General features: G+C 41.8%; 1 protein-coding gene across 1 annotated transcript; it reads right to left on the bottom strand.

Moving 5' to 3' along the window:
• Positions 1-3,261: 3,261 nt before the first annotated feature.
• LOC146660168 (paraneoplastic antigen Ma1 homolog) lies at positions 3,262-4,662 on the bottom strand. Its single transcript, XM_085421626.1, has one exon. The coding sequence runs from the start codon at positions 4,660-4,662 to the stop codon at positions 3,262-3,264; it is 1,401 nt and encodes a 466-aa protein (XP_085277752.1).
• Between the last annotated feature and the right edge of the window lie 13,431 nt (positions 4,663-18,093).

The following is an 18,093-nucleotide window of genomic DNA, read 5'->3' as shown; positions in this document are numbered from 1 at the left end:
GAAGGGTAACCAGACAACAGTTGGTTCAATGGGTGAGCTACCTTGGAGTAATCTTTCACAAAACGCCGGTAGTACCCACAGAATCCAAGAAACGACCGTAATGCAGTCACAGTGTTGGGTCTTGGCCATGCGGTTACAGCTTCAGTCTTCTTTGGATCAGTAGACACCCCGTCTTGAGATATGATGTGCCCAACGTAAGTCACCGATGGCTGACAAAACTGACATTTATCCAGTGACAGCTTCAGTCCTTCGTCCTTTAGACGGTCAAGCACCTTCAGCAACCGGATCTCATGCTCCTCAAGCGTGGCTCCAAACACAATGAGATCGTCGAGATAGACCAACACCTCAAGCAAGTTCATGTCTCCAACAGTTTGTTCCATTACCCGCTGAAATGTAGCGGGAGCCCCTGTCACTCCCTGTGGCATTCTTTCAAATTGGAAGAATCCAGCCGGGCAAATGAAAGCTGTCTTTTCCTTGTCGGAGTCTGCCATGGGCACTTGATAGTATCCACTCCGAAGGTCAAGCACACTGAACCACTTGCTTCCACTGAGACATGCCAAAGCATCTTCAATTCTTGGCACCGTGTATTGGTCGGGAGTGGTGCGGCGGTTTAGGGTCCGAAAATCCACACACATCCTTATTTTCCCATTCTTCTTTCTCACGACCACAATGGGTGAGGCATAAGGACTGCGTGACTCTGTAATAACACCAGCAGTTTTTAGCTGCGCTAGATGCTGTCTCAATGCCTCCACGTCAGCAGGCGGCAACCGACGAGACCTCTCCCGAAATGGTTTGTCCTCTGTGGTTTTGATAGTGTGCTGGGTGCTCTTACTGCATCCGACATCAAACTCATGCAGAGAGAAAACTTCACTCCGCTCCATCATTTCTGTCACCAACCTTTCCTTCCACTCCTTAGGAACTGGTGAGTCTCCAAAGTTGAAAGAAAAGGGGCTCAGCTTCCCAGCGAACTCGACTTCAGACTCTTCTCTCCCAGGTAGAGATGACACAACGTCGACTGGAAACAGATGAACTATTGGTGTCCCTCTGGTCAAGGTAATTTCCCGTGCTGACATGTTTCTAACTAGAACAGTAATTCTTTTGGCCGTCACACCAGTGGAGGTCTGCAACTCTGGTCTCACCAGGAGGCAATCGGGAAACCGTGACTCATTCGCAGGGTCATCAGGTGAGTCTACAAGGATTGTCTGAGTGCCCAGCACTCCATGAAACTTTGGTGCCCCAGCCACTTGGGCGACTCCCCCAGGCCGTATGGTGACAGGTTTGGCTTGGGTGAACCACACCGTTCCCCTCTGGTTACTGTCAGCATCAGGTGGTAACACTGAGATCTCACTGAAAACTTTTCTGAAGACTGGGTGAATGTGCATGGATCTCACAAAGTTTTCTCCTCCCTTTTCCCTGCAGTGGCTAAGCAATCGCCTCACAGTGGGTGTGTTGGTGCCAACAAGCAGGGAAACTTCACCTCTCACAACTGGGTCGGGACATACCAACACAAGTGCATCAATGGTCTCACTCACACTAGAGCTGGGCGATAGAACGATAACGATATGTATCGCGATATAACTTTTACTCGATAGAGAAATTAAGCTATCGCGATAGACCTCGCTGCTCTTGTCCTCTTAAAAAAAAAAAAAAAAAAAAAAAGGTCAGCCAATCCAAATTAAGTAGCGCAGAGCCGAACCAATCACAGCCGCAGCGTCACGTCGCGTGACTTGTTACGTACAGCACAAGTGCCAAGCCGCACGTGTGTTTGTTTGGGAAGCAGCCAGCGGGTAATGGAGCCAGCGCGTAATGGAGGAAATGAGTGTGCCGACTAGAAAAATCAACCGAGCGTGACCGAAGAGAAAACAGATGATGGTTCCAATGCCGGAGAGATTGTCAAACGGAAGAGCCATAGAAGTTCCGTAGTGTGAAGGTATTTCGGCTATTTCAAGTCTGACAAAAAACAGAGTAGCGTGCACTGTAAATTGTGCCGAAAGCAAGTCTGGAAATACAATAAACTGGTGCATGCGTCACACTGTGCGCCACGTTATTGTTTCGGTGAAATGAATTTCTACAATACTGTTACTGTTAATTCTACTCTCTGCAGTGTTTAAATGCTTACATATACACACAGTTACTGTCCCTCCACACTTACGACTCGGTTCTGCTTCTATGCCCCAGCTTTGTTTACTTTTTCCCACCGAGGCTTCTAGACTTCTGATTGGCCAACATTTCTGCACGGTTAGGAATCTAGCGCCACCTGCTGCTTTGGCATGTTCATAGCAGCGTTTTCCTTCATTTCTCCCTTTATGTGTGGACGGGATTATTTTTTAAAATGGAAACGGAAAATCTCAGTTTTCAAAAATACCCATGTACGTGTGGACGTAGCCTCAGTCTCTGACTGGAAGCGCTAATTCGTCATTCGGCTTTTGTCAGACTAAAGTAACTGTTAAAACTGTTAGAAAAGCTAAGCTATACAACAAGGAGAGATTGAGAATTTCCTTTTTGTTCTCAGTTTATTTGATATTGACAAAAGTTAGTCAGTTTTGTCTGTTCTTCTGTAAAACAAACTAAGATTTATTTTTAGAATTAATATTTTGTTTCTAAGTGGAATTGACAATTTAGTCTGTTTCGTTTGTTCTATTTTGAAACTTAAACGCTTTAGCGGCTGCCTTTTGTGTAGTTTGCAATATTTGTCTTTATTTATCTGAAAAAGTCTCATGTTCCTTAAGTACATCTACCCTGTTGAACTTATTATGGGAAATAAATATTTAAATAAAAACAAGCTGCTGATTATTTCACATTTTACTTGTGAGCAACGGCACATTTAAATCTTACAAATAGTTATTTGGCTTATATCGTGATAGATATCGTTATCGCCTGAAATGAAAAAAACATATCGTGATATGAAAAAATCTCATATCGCCCAGCTCTAACTCCCACCTACATCTGCTTCCAAAAACTCCAGCCTAAGTGACAAATAGCCATCATAAGGGTACTCGGCGGAACTGAGACTCCATATCGCCAACGTGTCGATAGACATCAATGGCAGGTGTGTCAAATATCTGTCGTAGAAGGATCTGTACAGCAGGGTTACTTGAGAACCAGAATCGAGTATGGCTTTAGAGTAGATGCCTTCAATCTGTACCGACACTACAGAGCTAGGGCCCACTAAGCCTGCAGGTACAGTGTCTTTCACTTTTCCCTCTAAGGTGCTGCACTTGGTGGAACGTTTTACAACCACCGGGATGCCAGGCCGTTCCTCTACTGGACCCCGCGGTAGTTTCCCGATTTCTTTGTCAGTTTAATGAGGCGCTTGTTGACTTTGAGTAGGTTTTCTTCACCTTCACATTCTCTCTTAAAATGTCCATCCTCCCCACATCTGTAGCAAAATATTCCAGGTTTATCCTCTTGATAGCCAGACCTTTGTGGGGTAGCATTTCTTTTATAAGGTGGCTTGGCAGGGACTTCTGGTTGTGAAATCTGGGTGTCTGGATGTGATGCAACCGTAGCAGCTTTAAGACTAAGCATCTCAGCTTTCATGACACTTAACTCTTTTTTCAGCTTTGCCACTTCAGGATCAACTTCTTGTTCAGGTGCCGACTTAGAAATAGGAGTTACAGACTGTGACATTACTGGGTTCTTACTATCGTTTCTGCTTTGGAGCATGTCCTCTTCCTCCCTTACTTCTTTTAGCAACTCACTGAAAGAAGGGGGTTCTCGCAGCTTGTGAGTCATACGAAGACGAAGTGCAATCATGTCTTGTTGCAGTGCTCCCCTCACAACCTGCTCCATCCGTAATCGATTCATGTCAGACAGTGCCACGCCTCCTTTTCTGAAAATACAGTGCAGCAGTTTATCCAACCTCAACAAGTAAGTAGACAACTTTTCGCCCACATTTTGGTAGGTATGTCTGAACTTCACCAGAAGATCGGACGCACTCTCAGTTGTTCCAAAAGCCGTCTCCAAAACCTGCATGTAGTCATATGAAGTTGCAGTGGGCTGCTGGACTCTCAAGAACCTTACAATGTCTGCAGCTGGACCTTTCAGACTTTCCACTATTCGCTGTTTCTTTATGTTGTCACTGCACTGCCACTCATCTAGCAGATGTGTTGTCTGTTCTGCCCAGGCATCATACTCTTCCTCCCCATTGGGCGTAGGTTTCACACCAGAGAACATGCGCAGCTTACGATAGCTCTGAGAATCAACAGATGTGGTGTTACATTTATCCACTAAGGAACTGATAGCATGTATCAAAGCCGTGTTCACATCAAGGGGTGAAGGCTGAAGTAAGCCACCAACGTCAGTAAGAGTTTTACCTTCCGCATTCAGGAATGACATTAGCTTAGATTGAAACTCATCATTTTCTGCAGGAGCAGTGAGCACATGAGCTGGCCATGGACCCGCCTCCCCAGGAAGTCCAACAACATCCGGTACGGTTTGATTTTTTAAGTCAGTTGAAGTCTTGATCAGTACCAACTGTGTCTTAGAAGCTACATCAAGACAACGGTCAACTATCTCGGATTTTCCAAATACTTTGACCTGGCTCAAGGCCGATAGCAGAACTGCATCTGTGACATCGGGGTCCACATCACTCAAAACAACTGCATGTCCATAAGCTAACTGCTTCCTTTTGCACCAAGCTTCAATTTCAACTGCTTCCATTTTTCTTTTTTTCTTTTTTTTTTTTAGCTCAAACAGTAAGAGATCTCACAATAAATGTAACCACACTTGACAATAAAAATAATTTCCTTAGCAATCTCAAAAAAAATAGTTCCCTCTCTTTGGTGAATGACGGAAAACCAGGTCAGTCATAACAAAATTACATACAATCCCGGACGAGCCCCCAAAAATGTAACACTTTTACCACCGGCTCGTGTGACAAGACTCCCCCCTTATGCCCTCGGGTGCAGTCTTGACTCTACTTAAACATTCTGTGATAAAAGATACATCTCGAAAAATAAATATCAGTCTAAGGTTCATATGATTCTCGTGTCTACACAGACAAGCGGAGGCTAAGGAAATACACTTAACCGATTAAGGCTAATACATGTGAATACTCAAATGATAAGACACCATGCAATAAACCCAACACAGGATCTCAGGGTTAGAAAATGTATTAAACAATTGCAGGAAATTCACATCCAACCCTTTTTTTTTCTTCATGAAAAAAACACATATACAAAACATACAATAAACCCCGGGGGATAGATTTTAGTATTTTTTCCCTTAACCTGTCCAATGTTATTCTTTCCCCAGAGTGCACTCTTAGTTTATTTTTGTTGTTGGCGCGCTTTAGTTGGAGCTCTTAATAATAACAACAATACCTCCGAGTATCCGTGATGTCTCCACCTCCTCCGATGAATAACTCGCTCGTTGTGGTAGCAACCGTCTCCACTCGCGGCAGCGAGCAACGAATCTCCGGTTCCTTAGATAGCAGCAAATCATCCACGGTTAGCGACTCTCTCCCGAGACAACTCTCAAACTCCGTCTCTTCGCTCCGGCGGAATCTCCGTTAGCCAGGACCGTGGCGTTAGCCTAGCTCCAGCTAGCCAACGTAGCCAAACGTGCCTCGTGCTTAGCCAAGCACAAAAGATACGGGAAGCCCGGCTCAAACGCTCCGAATGATTACCGGGAAGTCCGCAGACGGGTGATATGTTGTTGCCGAACAACTTTGGTGACATAAGCAGTCCCGAAGTCCATGCTTCGTCTATGCCATTTTAGTAATCCTCCTTTTTTTCTCCTCTCTTCCTCCCGAGTCTCTTTCCCCCGGAAGTCATCTGCAAGTCATGACCTCTCGTGACGTAGCATACAAAACAAGTTACACTTCTTCTCTTTTAACAGACATTCACATTCCATGAAATTATGGTTTTTTAACGTAACTGATTTTTTCACACACTATTTATGCATTTTAATACAAACATTTATATCACATATCTATACCACTCTTAACCTCACCATGAACCGTTATTTCCTCTTCGACTTATTCTCATGAAAACAAAATAAATACCACTGATATTTATCAGAGTATTACATTAAGTAATCCAAAGTATTCAGAATACGCTACTGTCATTGAGTAACGTAACGGAATACGTTACAGAATACATTTTGGGGCATGTATTCTGTATTCTGTAATGGAATACATTTTAAAAGTAACCTTCCCAACACTGTATATATATATATATATATATATATATATATATATATATATATATATATATATATATATATATATATATATATACATATGTGTGTGTGTGTGTGTGTGTGTGTATATATATATTGAACTGTTGCACCTTTACCACACTGTAAATAAATCCACTGTCTTCTCCAAAAGGAGTCCTGCATACGAGTCCTGTTTCTGCTGCTATCTTGGAAATTTGGAGCCAGAATAAGATGATCAGGTAACACTGACACACCTATTTAGCATCCATCAACTATAAGGATGCAATGACATTTTAGAGACTTTAATATAGTGTACAAAGACTACTGTGATGCACAAAGGCCATTGATTTTTGGTGTTGGGTTCTGTAAATGAGTCTGGTCATGCATAATCAGAGTCATGGAGAGTATTTGTGATTTATTATTGTTGACAGCATGTTGAGAATACCAATATCTTTGTGTATAAACCACATTTTTACAGACAAATCTAGAGGTCTGCTTTGAAAACACTGATGCGCCTTGTTCAGTCTGATCTCTCTATCCTCCTTTCAGAAACGAGCTACACCAGCTCCGTGGAGGAATGCACTTTTCAGAGAATCAGTATTAATGGACTGCATTGCATTGTCTCTCTTGACTGCCTGATGCTCAGAAAAACTTGAAACCTGATGTAGAATATTTGAAGGCCAAGAGCAGTGCCAAGTTTTAGGACAAACATCCAGAGGCTGCTGAGAGATAATGGCCTGTTGTTTGTTGCCTTGTTTGCTGCCATATTCCCCAGCATCCGACCTCCCTCTTTATTGTTTTTTTTTTATGCGGGGGATAAAGCAGCAGGAGCTACGGGATGCAAAAACCACAAAAGTAAATAAATAATAAGATCTTCAGATTCTCTCGGTGTAAGTTCAAGTATAATCTTCCAGCTAGACTTGTAACACAACGCTTTATGATAATGTCTGAATCATCACTCTGATGTCCCAGATTACTCTGGTAAAAAAAAAAGGAAAAAAAGCCAGAGAAGACACAAGCCCTTCTGCCTGAGTGCCCTTTTACTCTTAATTCCCGTCAGCACTCCACCAGCATGAGTAAAAGGTTAGGATGACCTGCATTAGAGAAGAGGTACGCCTGCATTACCAACAAAAAACCTTACATACAGACAAAAACAAGGTCAGTAGAAATTTAAGAGGTGCCACTTTAACTAAGTTTCAGGCATAAATCATGGTTAATGTGTTAATTGCAGCATAGCATTATTCATCCTCACATTCCAACTTCCTGACTTCAAAGTGACCTCTCTCCTGCAGCACTTTCTGAAAGGTTCTAAACAAATTTCTGCTCCATGCAGACACCACAGATGGTGCTAGGAACATTTGGCTTCTTACCTCAGAAGGTAAATGATTAATTCATCATCTTAACAATGATGGCAGTGATGTAGTGTTCAAAGTTCAACAACCTGGCACTTACTCTAGTTGCTGCCCCAGTGCTGTAACTATCTGGGAGAAGTAATGGGTTCTTTGTTGAGTTTTGAATTTAAAAAGTAGTCATTCCACGTTGTTGTAATGTGTAGTCCTACTTCACACGTAACGAAAACAAATACTGTATATACAAAGTAGGGCTGGGTATCGTCACCGATTTCTAGAATCGATTCGATTCCGATTCACGAGGTCCCGAATCGATTCGATCCAGGATTCGATTCAATTCGATTTGATTCAATTCGATTTGAATCTGGGAAATTTTGCGTCAGACACTCAGAAATATTATAATTCAGATCAGTACATTTACATATTTTTGTATCTATAAAAAGGAAGCTGACACTTTCCAGACTTTATTAAAGGAGTGAGCATCACAGCAGATGCCTTTGTGTCAAAGCAGCTGAAGATAAAACACAGAAAAACATGAAGGTGATTTTCCTGGCCTGGATTTTATAAAAATATTCTGCAGTACATCAAAAACGAAAGAAAACCATTAATCAACTTATGAACATTACCTCTGACGTTACAGCGGTTTTATTAGAGACACGGTTAAGCGTTTTGCATTTTGCATAATGTTAAAAAGTTTACATTTGTTCAGAAGCCTATTGAACGGCAGAAATTAGGTTTTCTTTTCAGAAGTAAGTAAAAGAAAAAAAAACAGCGGCCGACAGCGCTGTAAACAACGGTAGACTTGTGCGTAACAAGCAAGCGAATAATGCAGAAAACAGATTTTTAGACGGGAAACTGTTATTGAAGTACAGAGAGAGAGAGAGAGAGAGAGCTCTGCATGAAGTGTGATTTTATCCTGGTGGAAGCAAAACAGCAAAAGTCAGAGGGAATTCATGACGATGTTTTTGTGAAGCGTAGGTTGGATCTTCTTTTGCTGCTGGTTCGGTCAATATTGTTTGGAGAGAGATCAAACTAACAGCTTTAGAATCAGTGCAAAAAGGGCGTAAACACAAAGCGCGGACCCGCCGAAACTTCAGAATCAGCGAGCTGTCGGCTTTCAGCCCCGACCGTGTCCGTGCCGTCGGGTGAGTGACATCTCACTGATTCTGATCCGTCGGCGGGTCCGCGCTTTGTGTTTACGTCTTTGTGCAGAATCCGTGTACCTGCTCTCATTTACTGTTTTAAATGTTTGGTGGTTGTTGAAATTTGGTGAGGTTTAACCTGAGATTCTGGCGTAAATAAATTTATATTAAACAATCAATTCAGGATTTTAATGAATCGATATCACGTTATCCAAGCCAGAATCGATTTTAATCGATTTTAATCGATTATCAAAACCCACCCCTAATACAAAGGTATCCTCTTAAAAATTAGCTTGTTTTAGCTAAGCTAAGTTTTAGCTTACCTTAGCAATGCAGCTGCACTTTAGGGAAATGCCCCCAAAAAAGAATGCTAAGATGGTGCTCTTCACATATCATCACAATAGCTTAGTGTGTTAGCGTGCTATCCATCCATCCATCCGCTTATCCTTTTCAGGGTCGCGGGGGGCGCTGGCGCCTATCCCAGCTGTCATAGGGCGAGAGGCGGGGTACACCATGGACAGGTCGCCAGTATGTCGCAGGGCCAACACACAGGGACAGACAGACACTCACACATTCACACCTAGTGACAATTTGGATTATCCAATTAACCTATCCCCACAAGCTGCAAGTCTTTGGGAGGAAGCCGGAGTACCCGGAGGGAACCCACGCAAACACGGGGAGAACATGCAAACTCCACACAGAAAGACCCCGGCCTGATGTTGGAATTGAACTCAGGACCTTCTTGCTGTGCGGCAACAGTGCTAACCACTGTGCCACCGCGCTGCCTGTGTTAGCGTGCTAAATATTCCTAAATTAAGGTGTTAGCATGCTAACTATCTGAGTGGAAAAGACAGGCCCACATATCTGTTTATTAATGCAGCTGTCTAACAAAATACTACACTAAAACACTTACCAAAAATTTTAAATGCAAACTTGTATGGTCTGTACTTCACAGAAAGCAACATTATTCATGACACAGTTCGATTAATAATTCAATTCAGTTTTATTTACAAAGTGTTGAATCACAACAACAGTTGTCTCAATGCGCTTTGTGTTGTAAGGTAAAGATAGAAAAACAAAGCTTACAAAGACAATAAATAATAAAATAATAATCCAGTAATTACATAAAGTAGCTATAAAAATTAACAAAAGTTGCTCATTTAAAAAATAAATCTGTGGATGGATAGATGGTAAAATCATTCACCGTCATTTCCAGAGCTAATGTTACACAAAATGCTTAACAGTTACCAGGTGACGTTGATGACATGCATGCACAGTGTGAAACATGGACGTAGCATCCAGACTGGAAAAATCGAAACTAATGTCGAGGCACCTAAAAAGCTGCAATCTGTGAGAAGCCCTCTACAAAAAGACACAGAGTCCTGGGTTTAAAGCTGATACTTGACTGCTAACTCATGATGTTAAGTTGTCCACCATTTTGTAAGTGTTAAAATGTAAGATCAGGTAAAGTGTTCAAAATTGTGCCTTTTGAAAGATGTTGGGTGCAGCACTGAGACACAACTTTTACTTCTCTCTTTGCATGGCACAGCTCAGCGAGCAGTGAGGGAGTGTTTACAGACAAACACGAGTTGGTCTACAGGCAACTGGTGCAAACTGCTCGTAACCAAAGCAAACGCTGGGAGGTTTTTGTGCAGCAGCAGTCAGGGAACACATATATTTCCCTAGCAACCGGTGGTTGTGTCTCATCCAATAAGGTGTACAACTCTAAAGCAGTGTGTGGATGATGTCACATGAACAGAAGTCAATAGAGAAACAGCTGTCTGACCTGATCGCTCTAAACACGTTCATGGACTCACTCACTCTAGAAAATAGACAAAATGAGTTCATAAATCTAAGTCGTGTTTAAAAATGGAGGATTATCTGTGCTATGAAACTGTATGCTTATTGGCTAATGAGTTATCAATGACGAGTAGGTGATTTCACACTCACACCCAGCTTTTTTTACAACCAAACAAACAGTGATGCTGCAGTAGATCCATTCATCTTTTATACTATTTATGACATCGGCCCCAAACCTTTTTAGTGCCACGGACTGGTTTATGTCTGACAATATATTCACAGACCTGCCTTTAAGGTGTCACTGATAAATACAACAAAATAAAACCAGTACCGGTACCAAGAAAAAGAAGATTTATTCATAACACACAGGAAAAGACCCGGGGAAATCGAGTTAACGATATTTTCCTCTATAAACTTTAGCTGACTTTTACAGTGGCCTATTTTGTTAATGGCATGAGTTCTATCAAAAAAATTTCTCCCCTTTAGCATTTGGCATTTCCCCAACAATATAATGTACTGCCATAATCTACACCCAGTCAATAAAACAAAATTTTCTTAAAGCAAACATCAGCAACCCAAAATCAGCAGCCAAAGGATTAAGTCTGCAAAGCATCCCCTTTCTCTCCCCAACAGAGTCAATTGTTTGCCCCCCTTTATTCGTGCTAACCCTCATTCACTCATTCACACGCATTCACTCAAAAGAAAAACAATTGTCTATTATTTTTGGTCTGGATTGACACGCGGCAATCCTTCTAGACCGGAACTCCAGGTTCCCACAGGTGGCCTTCTCCTCAGCCAGTTGTAATCTGGAAAAGGTCACCTTATATTTGCTCTCCCGAAAATTTTTTTAGCGCTGTTAATTCAATCTTGCAGTCCTGCCTACAAAAAATGAGAAAAAAGAGAGCTGATTATTAGCTCATCAAAACAGGTTTTCTCTAAGTGCACTGTTACAATTTTAAAGGGCCCAATTCTAGACATGTCCATGTTTACTAAAACTCCCTCTTTTTAAAATAAGAAAACAACCCAAACCTCACTGACACAATCAACCCATCACTCAAACAACAACCCCAAAGATCTACCTTAGGAGGTAGAGCCATCAGAAGGTTGGTTATCAAAAGTATCCTCGAGTAAGATAGAGTTGCTCAGAGTTGTTCCCAATGTGCTCATCTGTGTGTGAATGTTATATAGAGAGCACTCTGAGTGCTCGCAGAGTGGAAAGGCGGTCAAGTAAGAACCAGTCCATTTACCATGCTAAAATGTGTTTATGTGAGAAACTCATAGATGGCTTCTTTTCTTTTTTGGCTAATCCTACTACTATTACAGTCAAACAATGCATTTCTTTGACAAGGGACTCCAAGAGCTGTCTGACTCACTTTACAGTTGAGTCCTTAGTGAGAAATGAGAGAGGTGACAGGAACACCAAAGAAGCATTACCTAAACTCTTAAATGACGGGTTTACTGCATCATGTTGGGGACAGAGGGAAAATCAGCAGGACACCATGACAGGAAATGTTGGGCTTATTGTTGAATTCACTGGGATTCATCTTCTGAAATATTTCAGTTTCCATTATCTGTCAACACATTATTCTCATTCAGGCTTGCTGCAGATATCAGATGCACAGTATAACTTTCAGTGTGTCTTCTGTGGAGTGATTCGGGGTGTGATCCAACTTTGAACAACTGTTCACTTTACTTCTTTGAGTAAATACTCAGTAATCTGCAAAGTGACGGCTCACTTCATTTTCTCCTGCTGTGCTGATTGAGCGCTGATTCCCAGACAGTCCCAGCACTCCCTGCTCTCGCAAACACATCAGTGATGAGACGCAAAGTTAATGATATACATCTTTATAAGAGTATACACACAACATCAGACTGAAGAAGAGGGCGAGCTCGTTGGGAGGGTGTTTGCATAAAGAGGCATACTGAACCCAGCTGCAGTGACAAACAAACCCATTGCAGTCGGTCACGATTTAAAAAGGTGCATTACCGTCACCTGCTGGCAGATCACTGTGAGGAAGAGCAATGACAGGCTAACAGCGTGGCAGCAAGAAGAGCTTGTTCTTCTTCTGAACTTGTAAACACAGCGGTTCTGCACATTAACTTAATTTACATCTTTAAGCTTTTTGTGGTCGCTCAATTCTTCCCACAGCTGGGAACAATCCCAGCATGCTTGTTTACTCTCTGACACATTTAAAGCTAAAATGTGTTGCATGTCTTTTGTATGAACATCATAAAAGGAGCTGCAACAGCACCGCGAGTTGAATTAAGGAGGAGCACAGCGGGTTGACAAAACGTCTTTTGTCAACTTCTAAGTTAGAAAAGTCATCTTAGAGCCGAGTCTGCCTGGGCTGACAAGCTACAATGACAAGCTGAAGCCCAGTGATGACTTTCCCCCATACCTTACCTTCTTCAAAGAACCAAAGAGAACCAAAAATTCCTTCCGAACATCCAATAAAAGAAAATTAAGAAAAGTCCAACCAAAACACAGCGGGGGCCTGTGCTATTCAAGATATCCTCATATTTATCTGGGTTAGCTTACCTTTATGCTTCATCCATCAGTGGTGAACCAGGGAAGGTTCGCCACAGCTCTAAGTTTCCTTGTGGCTCCCAGTGTAGTTTACTGGAGTCTCAACGTCTTAGAAATGGTTTGTAACCCTTGATCAATGCAAGAGAGATACATGCATAGTCATAGCTTGCTGTCTTCCCCATGAATGAGGTTAGTTCGGGAAACAATGGCACCTGGACTGATGTACGATATGGTCTGTCTTATTTTGGAAAAACCTCCAAATTGAATGAAAGCATGACTGAGGACCTGTCATTTTAGGAGCTTGGAAGAGCATTCTGTGCTCCCATTTGTCAGTTGTCATATGAGGCCAGTCTCCAATATCTGGCATGTCCTCTATCGGCCGTTTTTTCAGAACATACTCTGGCTACTGGTGTGGGATGAACTCATGGCAGACCTCTCATTTGCATAGCACGAACAAAATGCAGAAATAAACTGGACCGAGGACATAAACAGAGAGAAAAAGGAAAAAATAAATAAAACAATAACTAAGACAGAAAACTGAGATATTAGAGGGATTATATCATCAGTTCTTGTCATGTCTTTGTGAGTGAATGTGGCGTTTTTAAGGTTACAGTAGTGTTGCTGGGTTTGATAAGATAAGATAAGATAAGATAAGATAAGATAAGATAAGATAAGATAAGATAAGATAAGATAAGATAAGATAAGATAAGATAAGATAAGATAAGATAAGACTTTATTGATCCCACAACGGGGAAATTTTTGCTCAGGTACAGATATCGGAAGGAAATACAAAAATACAAATAAGTACAATCAGTGAAAAAAGTAAGATAATACACTATATATAATGGTAGCACACACAGTATGTGAGTATGGTTGGAAATATGGAAGACATAAACTATATAGCTTGACATAACTATTGTACCACTACTATTCCTATTTATAGACATGTACACACACACATGTACACACTAAATATACATATACATACATATATACCTGCACATGTCCGTACACATGGAAGGTCCATTATGCATGAAGTGGTGACCGTGGATGTTCACAGTGTCCAGTGACTTATGACATCGTGAATGAGGAGTTATGGAGTCTAACTGCTGTTGGGATGAATGATCTGTGAAAGCGCTCCTTCCTGCAGCGAGGGTGTTTCAGTCTCTGACTAAAGGAGCTGCTCAGCCCACTCACATACTCATGCAGTGGGTGATGTGGGTTGTTCATGATGGATGTCAGCTTTACTAACACCCTCCTCTCGCCAACCACCTCCACAGACTCCAGGGGACGTCCCAGCACAGAGCTAGACCTCCGCACCAGTTTGTCATTATATTGAGCCTGTCATTATCACTCCTTATTACATAAATGAATCTTCTTCCTTTAAACTAGAGCATCTCTAGTTTGGTCATGTTAAATACTACTACAACTGTAATACTGTTATTATTACAGTTTCTGCCTTGAAAAGTGTGCCACAAGATGGTGCCAGAGCTCTCTGCAGACAGCAATGCAGGTCTATCACTCAATCAGCTGGCAGTGCAATGTTCACAACACTCAGGCCTGAGCGATAACACCACTGACTCTGTGTTATGATACCGATGACCGCTATTTGAAGCTGAGGAACATCCGATATGGAAATTTAGCATGCCTGACAACTGAAATGCCTTCTGCGAGGTTTGCAGACTATACATGTGTTCAGTGAGTACAGAGGTCTGCAGTGTGAGGAGCTGTCAGTCACATTCTCTGCCAGAGAAGACGTGATCATCTTCACACTGAATCTCGATGATAAAGCGCCTCCTTAACACACCGAGAACACAGCAGCTCTGTGTTATCTGTTCCAGCCGCTAATTCTGACACAAGTCTGTCCTCTCATTCAGTCGTTCACATCAGACGGAGCCGCAGTGCTGTACCCTCCGTCTCTGCACTGATGGATGAGCGTCTGACAGGCTGTAGTCTGAGAAGCAGCAGCAGTAACGCTGCGTGCAGGCACCAGTGAGCCTGTGAGGGACAGAAACATCTGTATATTCGAGCTTTCTACTCCTGCGGCGTGCTGCTTGGTGCGCGTGGCAGGACAGGAGGAGGTACACGCTCGCCTGGCTGCGTGGCGAGCCGTGGCCACCATCATTGTTGTGTGAGACTGTGAAATAAAGATGAATCAATACACTGCAGAGATACACTGTCTATAGAACATGCACATATAGGGATGTGACACACATGTGGACATATACATGTGTATGTGTGTCTTTAGTGCAGGAGTCTGTAGGAGTTTGCTGGCCTAAAACAAATGTTGTGATTTTATTCTCTTCTTGGTTGTTGCGGTCGTGGTTTTCACATCATTTTCAATCACAGGTCATTTTCCATCTTAGTAAAGCTGCCTTTTAGAGAGTGAAGCAGGAAAGAAAAGAATGGAAAAAATGAATGGATCAAATGGATTAAAATCAATTTTGTCGATTTATTTAAAAAAACAAAAATGGCCTCTATGAGGTGTCCCGTTCCTCCCTGGAGCTGCCTCAGTACCAGGCTGTATACATACATGAATAAAAGATTGCTTACTGCAGCACAGGAGAGGCAGGCCAGTGTTACGAACATCAAAGTGGAACAGTTGTTGCGCTTCGTGACATTTTGTAGAGTTTACCGTTTGAAGGATGCTATTTATTCTGAATGCTATATGCTCTGATTTCAATATGCAGAAGTGAAAATCTCACTTTGCCAGACTTTTTCAGGTCTGGCTCTGACCTGGTGATGGGACGCAGAAAGCCTTCATTTCCACACGTGTCTGCTCCACAGAGCCCAGGGTGGCTCATTTCGGTTTCTGAACTCAGGAGTGCCACTCAAGCAGAAACTGCCTAAGGCTTTAGGAATGAAATGAAATACAAAATGAGATGCTATAATGTTGTTTTATTGTGTTCTTTATATCACAGTGTGAAAAAAGGCTTGTTCAGTAGAACCAAATTAAAAAATAAATAATAATAATAATAAAAGTCATTTATTTTTATTTATGTATTTGTATTATACCTGCTAGCAGCTTTGTAAGGCTGTGTACTGACAGTGTTCAGCAGGTATAATAATGTTGGCAGACATTTGTTTGCGTCTGATGTGTGTCATTAGACTTCTTTTCTCCATTTTTGCTTTATTCTTCTAATGCACTGTATTTTAGGTGAGACAATATTTCTTACTCTTTAATATCTATTTGATACGGAAAGATATATCTACTGTATATATAGCATTTATGTTCAGTGTTGTTTAGCCTGTGGAATAAACAACACTAGATAACAAAAGCAGTGCTGTTTAAGAGCTGTTAGCTGCTCCGCCAGAGATACAATATCACTCAGTGCCTTCATTTTAAATAAAACTGTTTGAGGCCCAAAGAGGTCAGTGTAGCTGATATTTCATATGAAAGCAGGAAGCTCCATGTCTGAAAAAATAAATAGAAATCTGAGAAGTAGAACTTTGTTTTTCTCCCTGCCTCATTAATCATCCTAATCACCACACAACCCCTCTGATTTACCCCGTGATCCGGAAATGGCACTAAACTACCTGTAAACATGGCTGCAGCGGCAATGTGCCCCTCACACACTGACACAACAGTACTAACAGTCTACTATGTGTCTCATGTGAAAGTCTCAGGTTTTCATGATGCTGGTGCTCTGTTGAAAGTTCATGAACATGGATAACTTCAAAATCTTAGCAGCTGTGTGTTTTTTAAGCTAATTCACTGAGTATAATAAATGTCAACCATTTGCTTGCACCACAGGAAAACTCAGGGATCATTAAAGTTAGTATGAGTTATACTCCGGGGAAGCTGTGGGGAGGCACGCTGAAAGCACTGCTGCAAAAGTGGCACAAAGAAAGATTTGAAACTGTGTCTTCCAGTGATTGTGGCAATAATTATATTATTTACAGGAGTTTTGTAATCCCGCTCCTTAAGGGGGAAATAACTGTGTAAATGAAAATAATAATAAAAATAAATAAAAAGAGTCTGAGCAGTCACTTTGGAAACAATACACAAAAACTGAAAACCATCAGAAAACTCCAAAACAAACTTTTTCAGAAGAAAATGTTGTGTTGTTTACTCTGCTGCATTTATTTGATCGCCTGACTTCTTTTTTAAAAAATCATAATTTTTGCTTGTTAGAAACTGTGCCTCATTTTAATTTATCCATCAGTGTGTTTTACACGAGTAAAGCTGAAAGATGGTAATTTAGGTTCGTTTTCATGCAAAGGAAATTCCACCTTGTCAATTGTGATCATTGGATGTCCTTTCAATCATAATATTAGATTTTTAAAAAATATCGTAAATTATAGTTTGTTTGTGCACTGTGTATCTTCTGTGGAAATGAGCCGCCTGAATTGCTGCATCATCGCTTGATATTACTCAGTCCTCCTACCACTATAAAGTGGGTGGATTCATCATCTGAGCATAGATGCTCATGAATATAGTTTTGCAAACGAAGAGTTTGTGTGTTTTCGACCTCATTAGCAACATCTGAGAATTTTTTAACCCCTCAGTCTGAGTGTGAGAATCCCCGAGGCCACTTCCACAGACACAGTCAGAGGATTGTGATCGCATGCACAAGCATGTTTGTGTGACTCATCATCACAAATCAAAGTTGCGTTTGCGCTGAGCGGGCCTCGGATTCCCAGGCTCAGCTTTTCCGACCCGTGACCCGATCAGCATCGTGCACATGCAGAGGAGTGCTGCGCACGAAGCGACGTCAACTTCACCCGTGACTGAGGAGATGGCCGGTCGGAATAAAGGCTGCTGTGAAGCTGCAGTGACGCGGCGATTGCAGCTGTGTGTAAAGTAAGCTCCTTCACATGTGCGCTTGATTAGGGAGTTCATGTTTTACAGCGAGCCAAACATAGAAATGTAAACCACAAATGACAAATCCAGAAAGCTCAATGCGCTCGTGTTTTTGTCTCTTTTCATGTCAGGAAAAAAAGCAGAGAGAGAGAGACAGAGGTCATGCAGTTCTTTGGGTTTATTTTAGGTGGATGTATCACTTCGCTCCCCCCACTTACCATATTTCATAGTTGCTGACACTCGGGAGGCGCAATCGACATGTATGACTGAAACTCATTTCCCATGAAGCATTTATGACCCCAAAGCACG

Source organism: Rhamphochromis longiceps, linkage group LG10 (genome assembly GCF_057381845.1).
Source record: "Rhamphochromis longiceps isolate RC_006_pf linkage group LG10, R_longiceps_female_GT1.1, whole genome shotgun sequence".
Taxonomy (NCBI): Eukaryota; Metazoa; Chordata; class Actinopteri; order Cichliformes; family Cichlidae; genus Rhamphochromis; species Rhamphochromis longiceps.
Note: the sequence above shows the minus strand (reverse complement) of the source record. Positions and strands in the feature narration are given on the sequence as shown.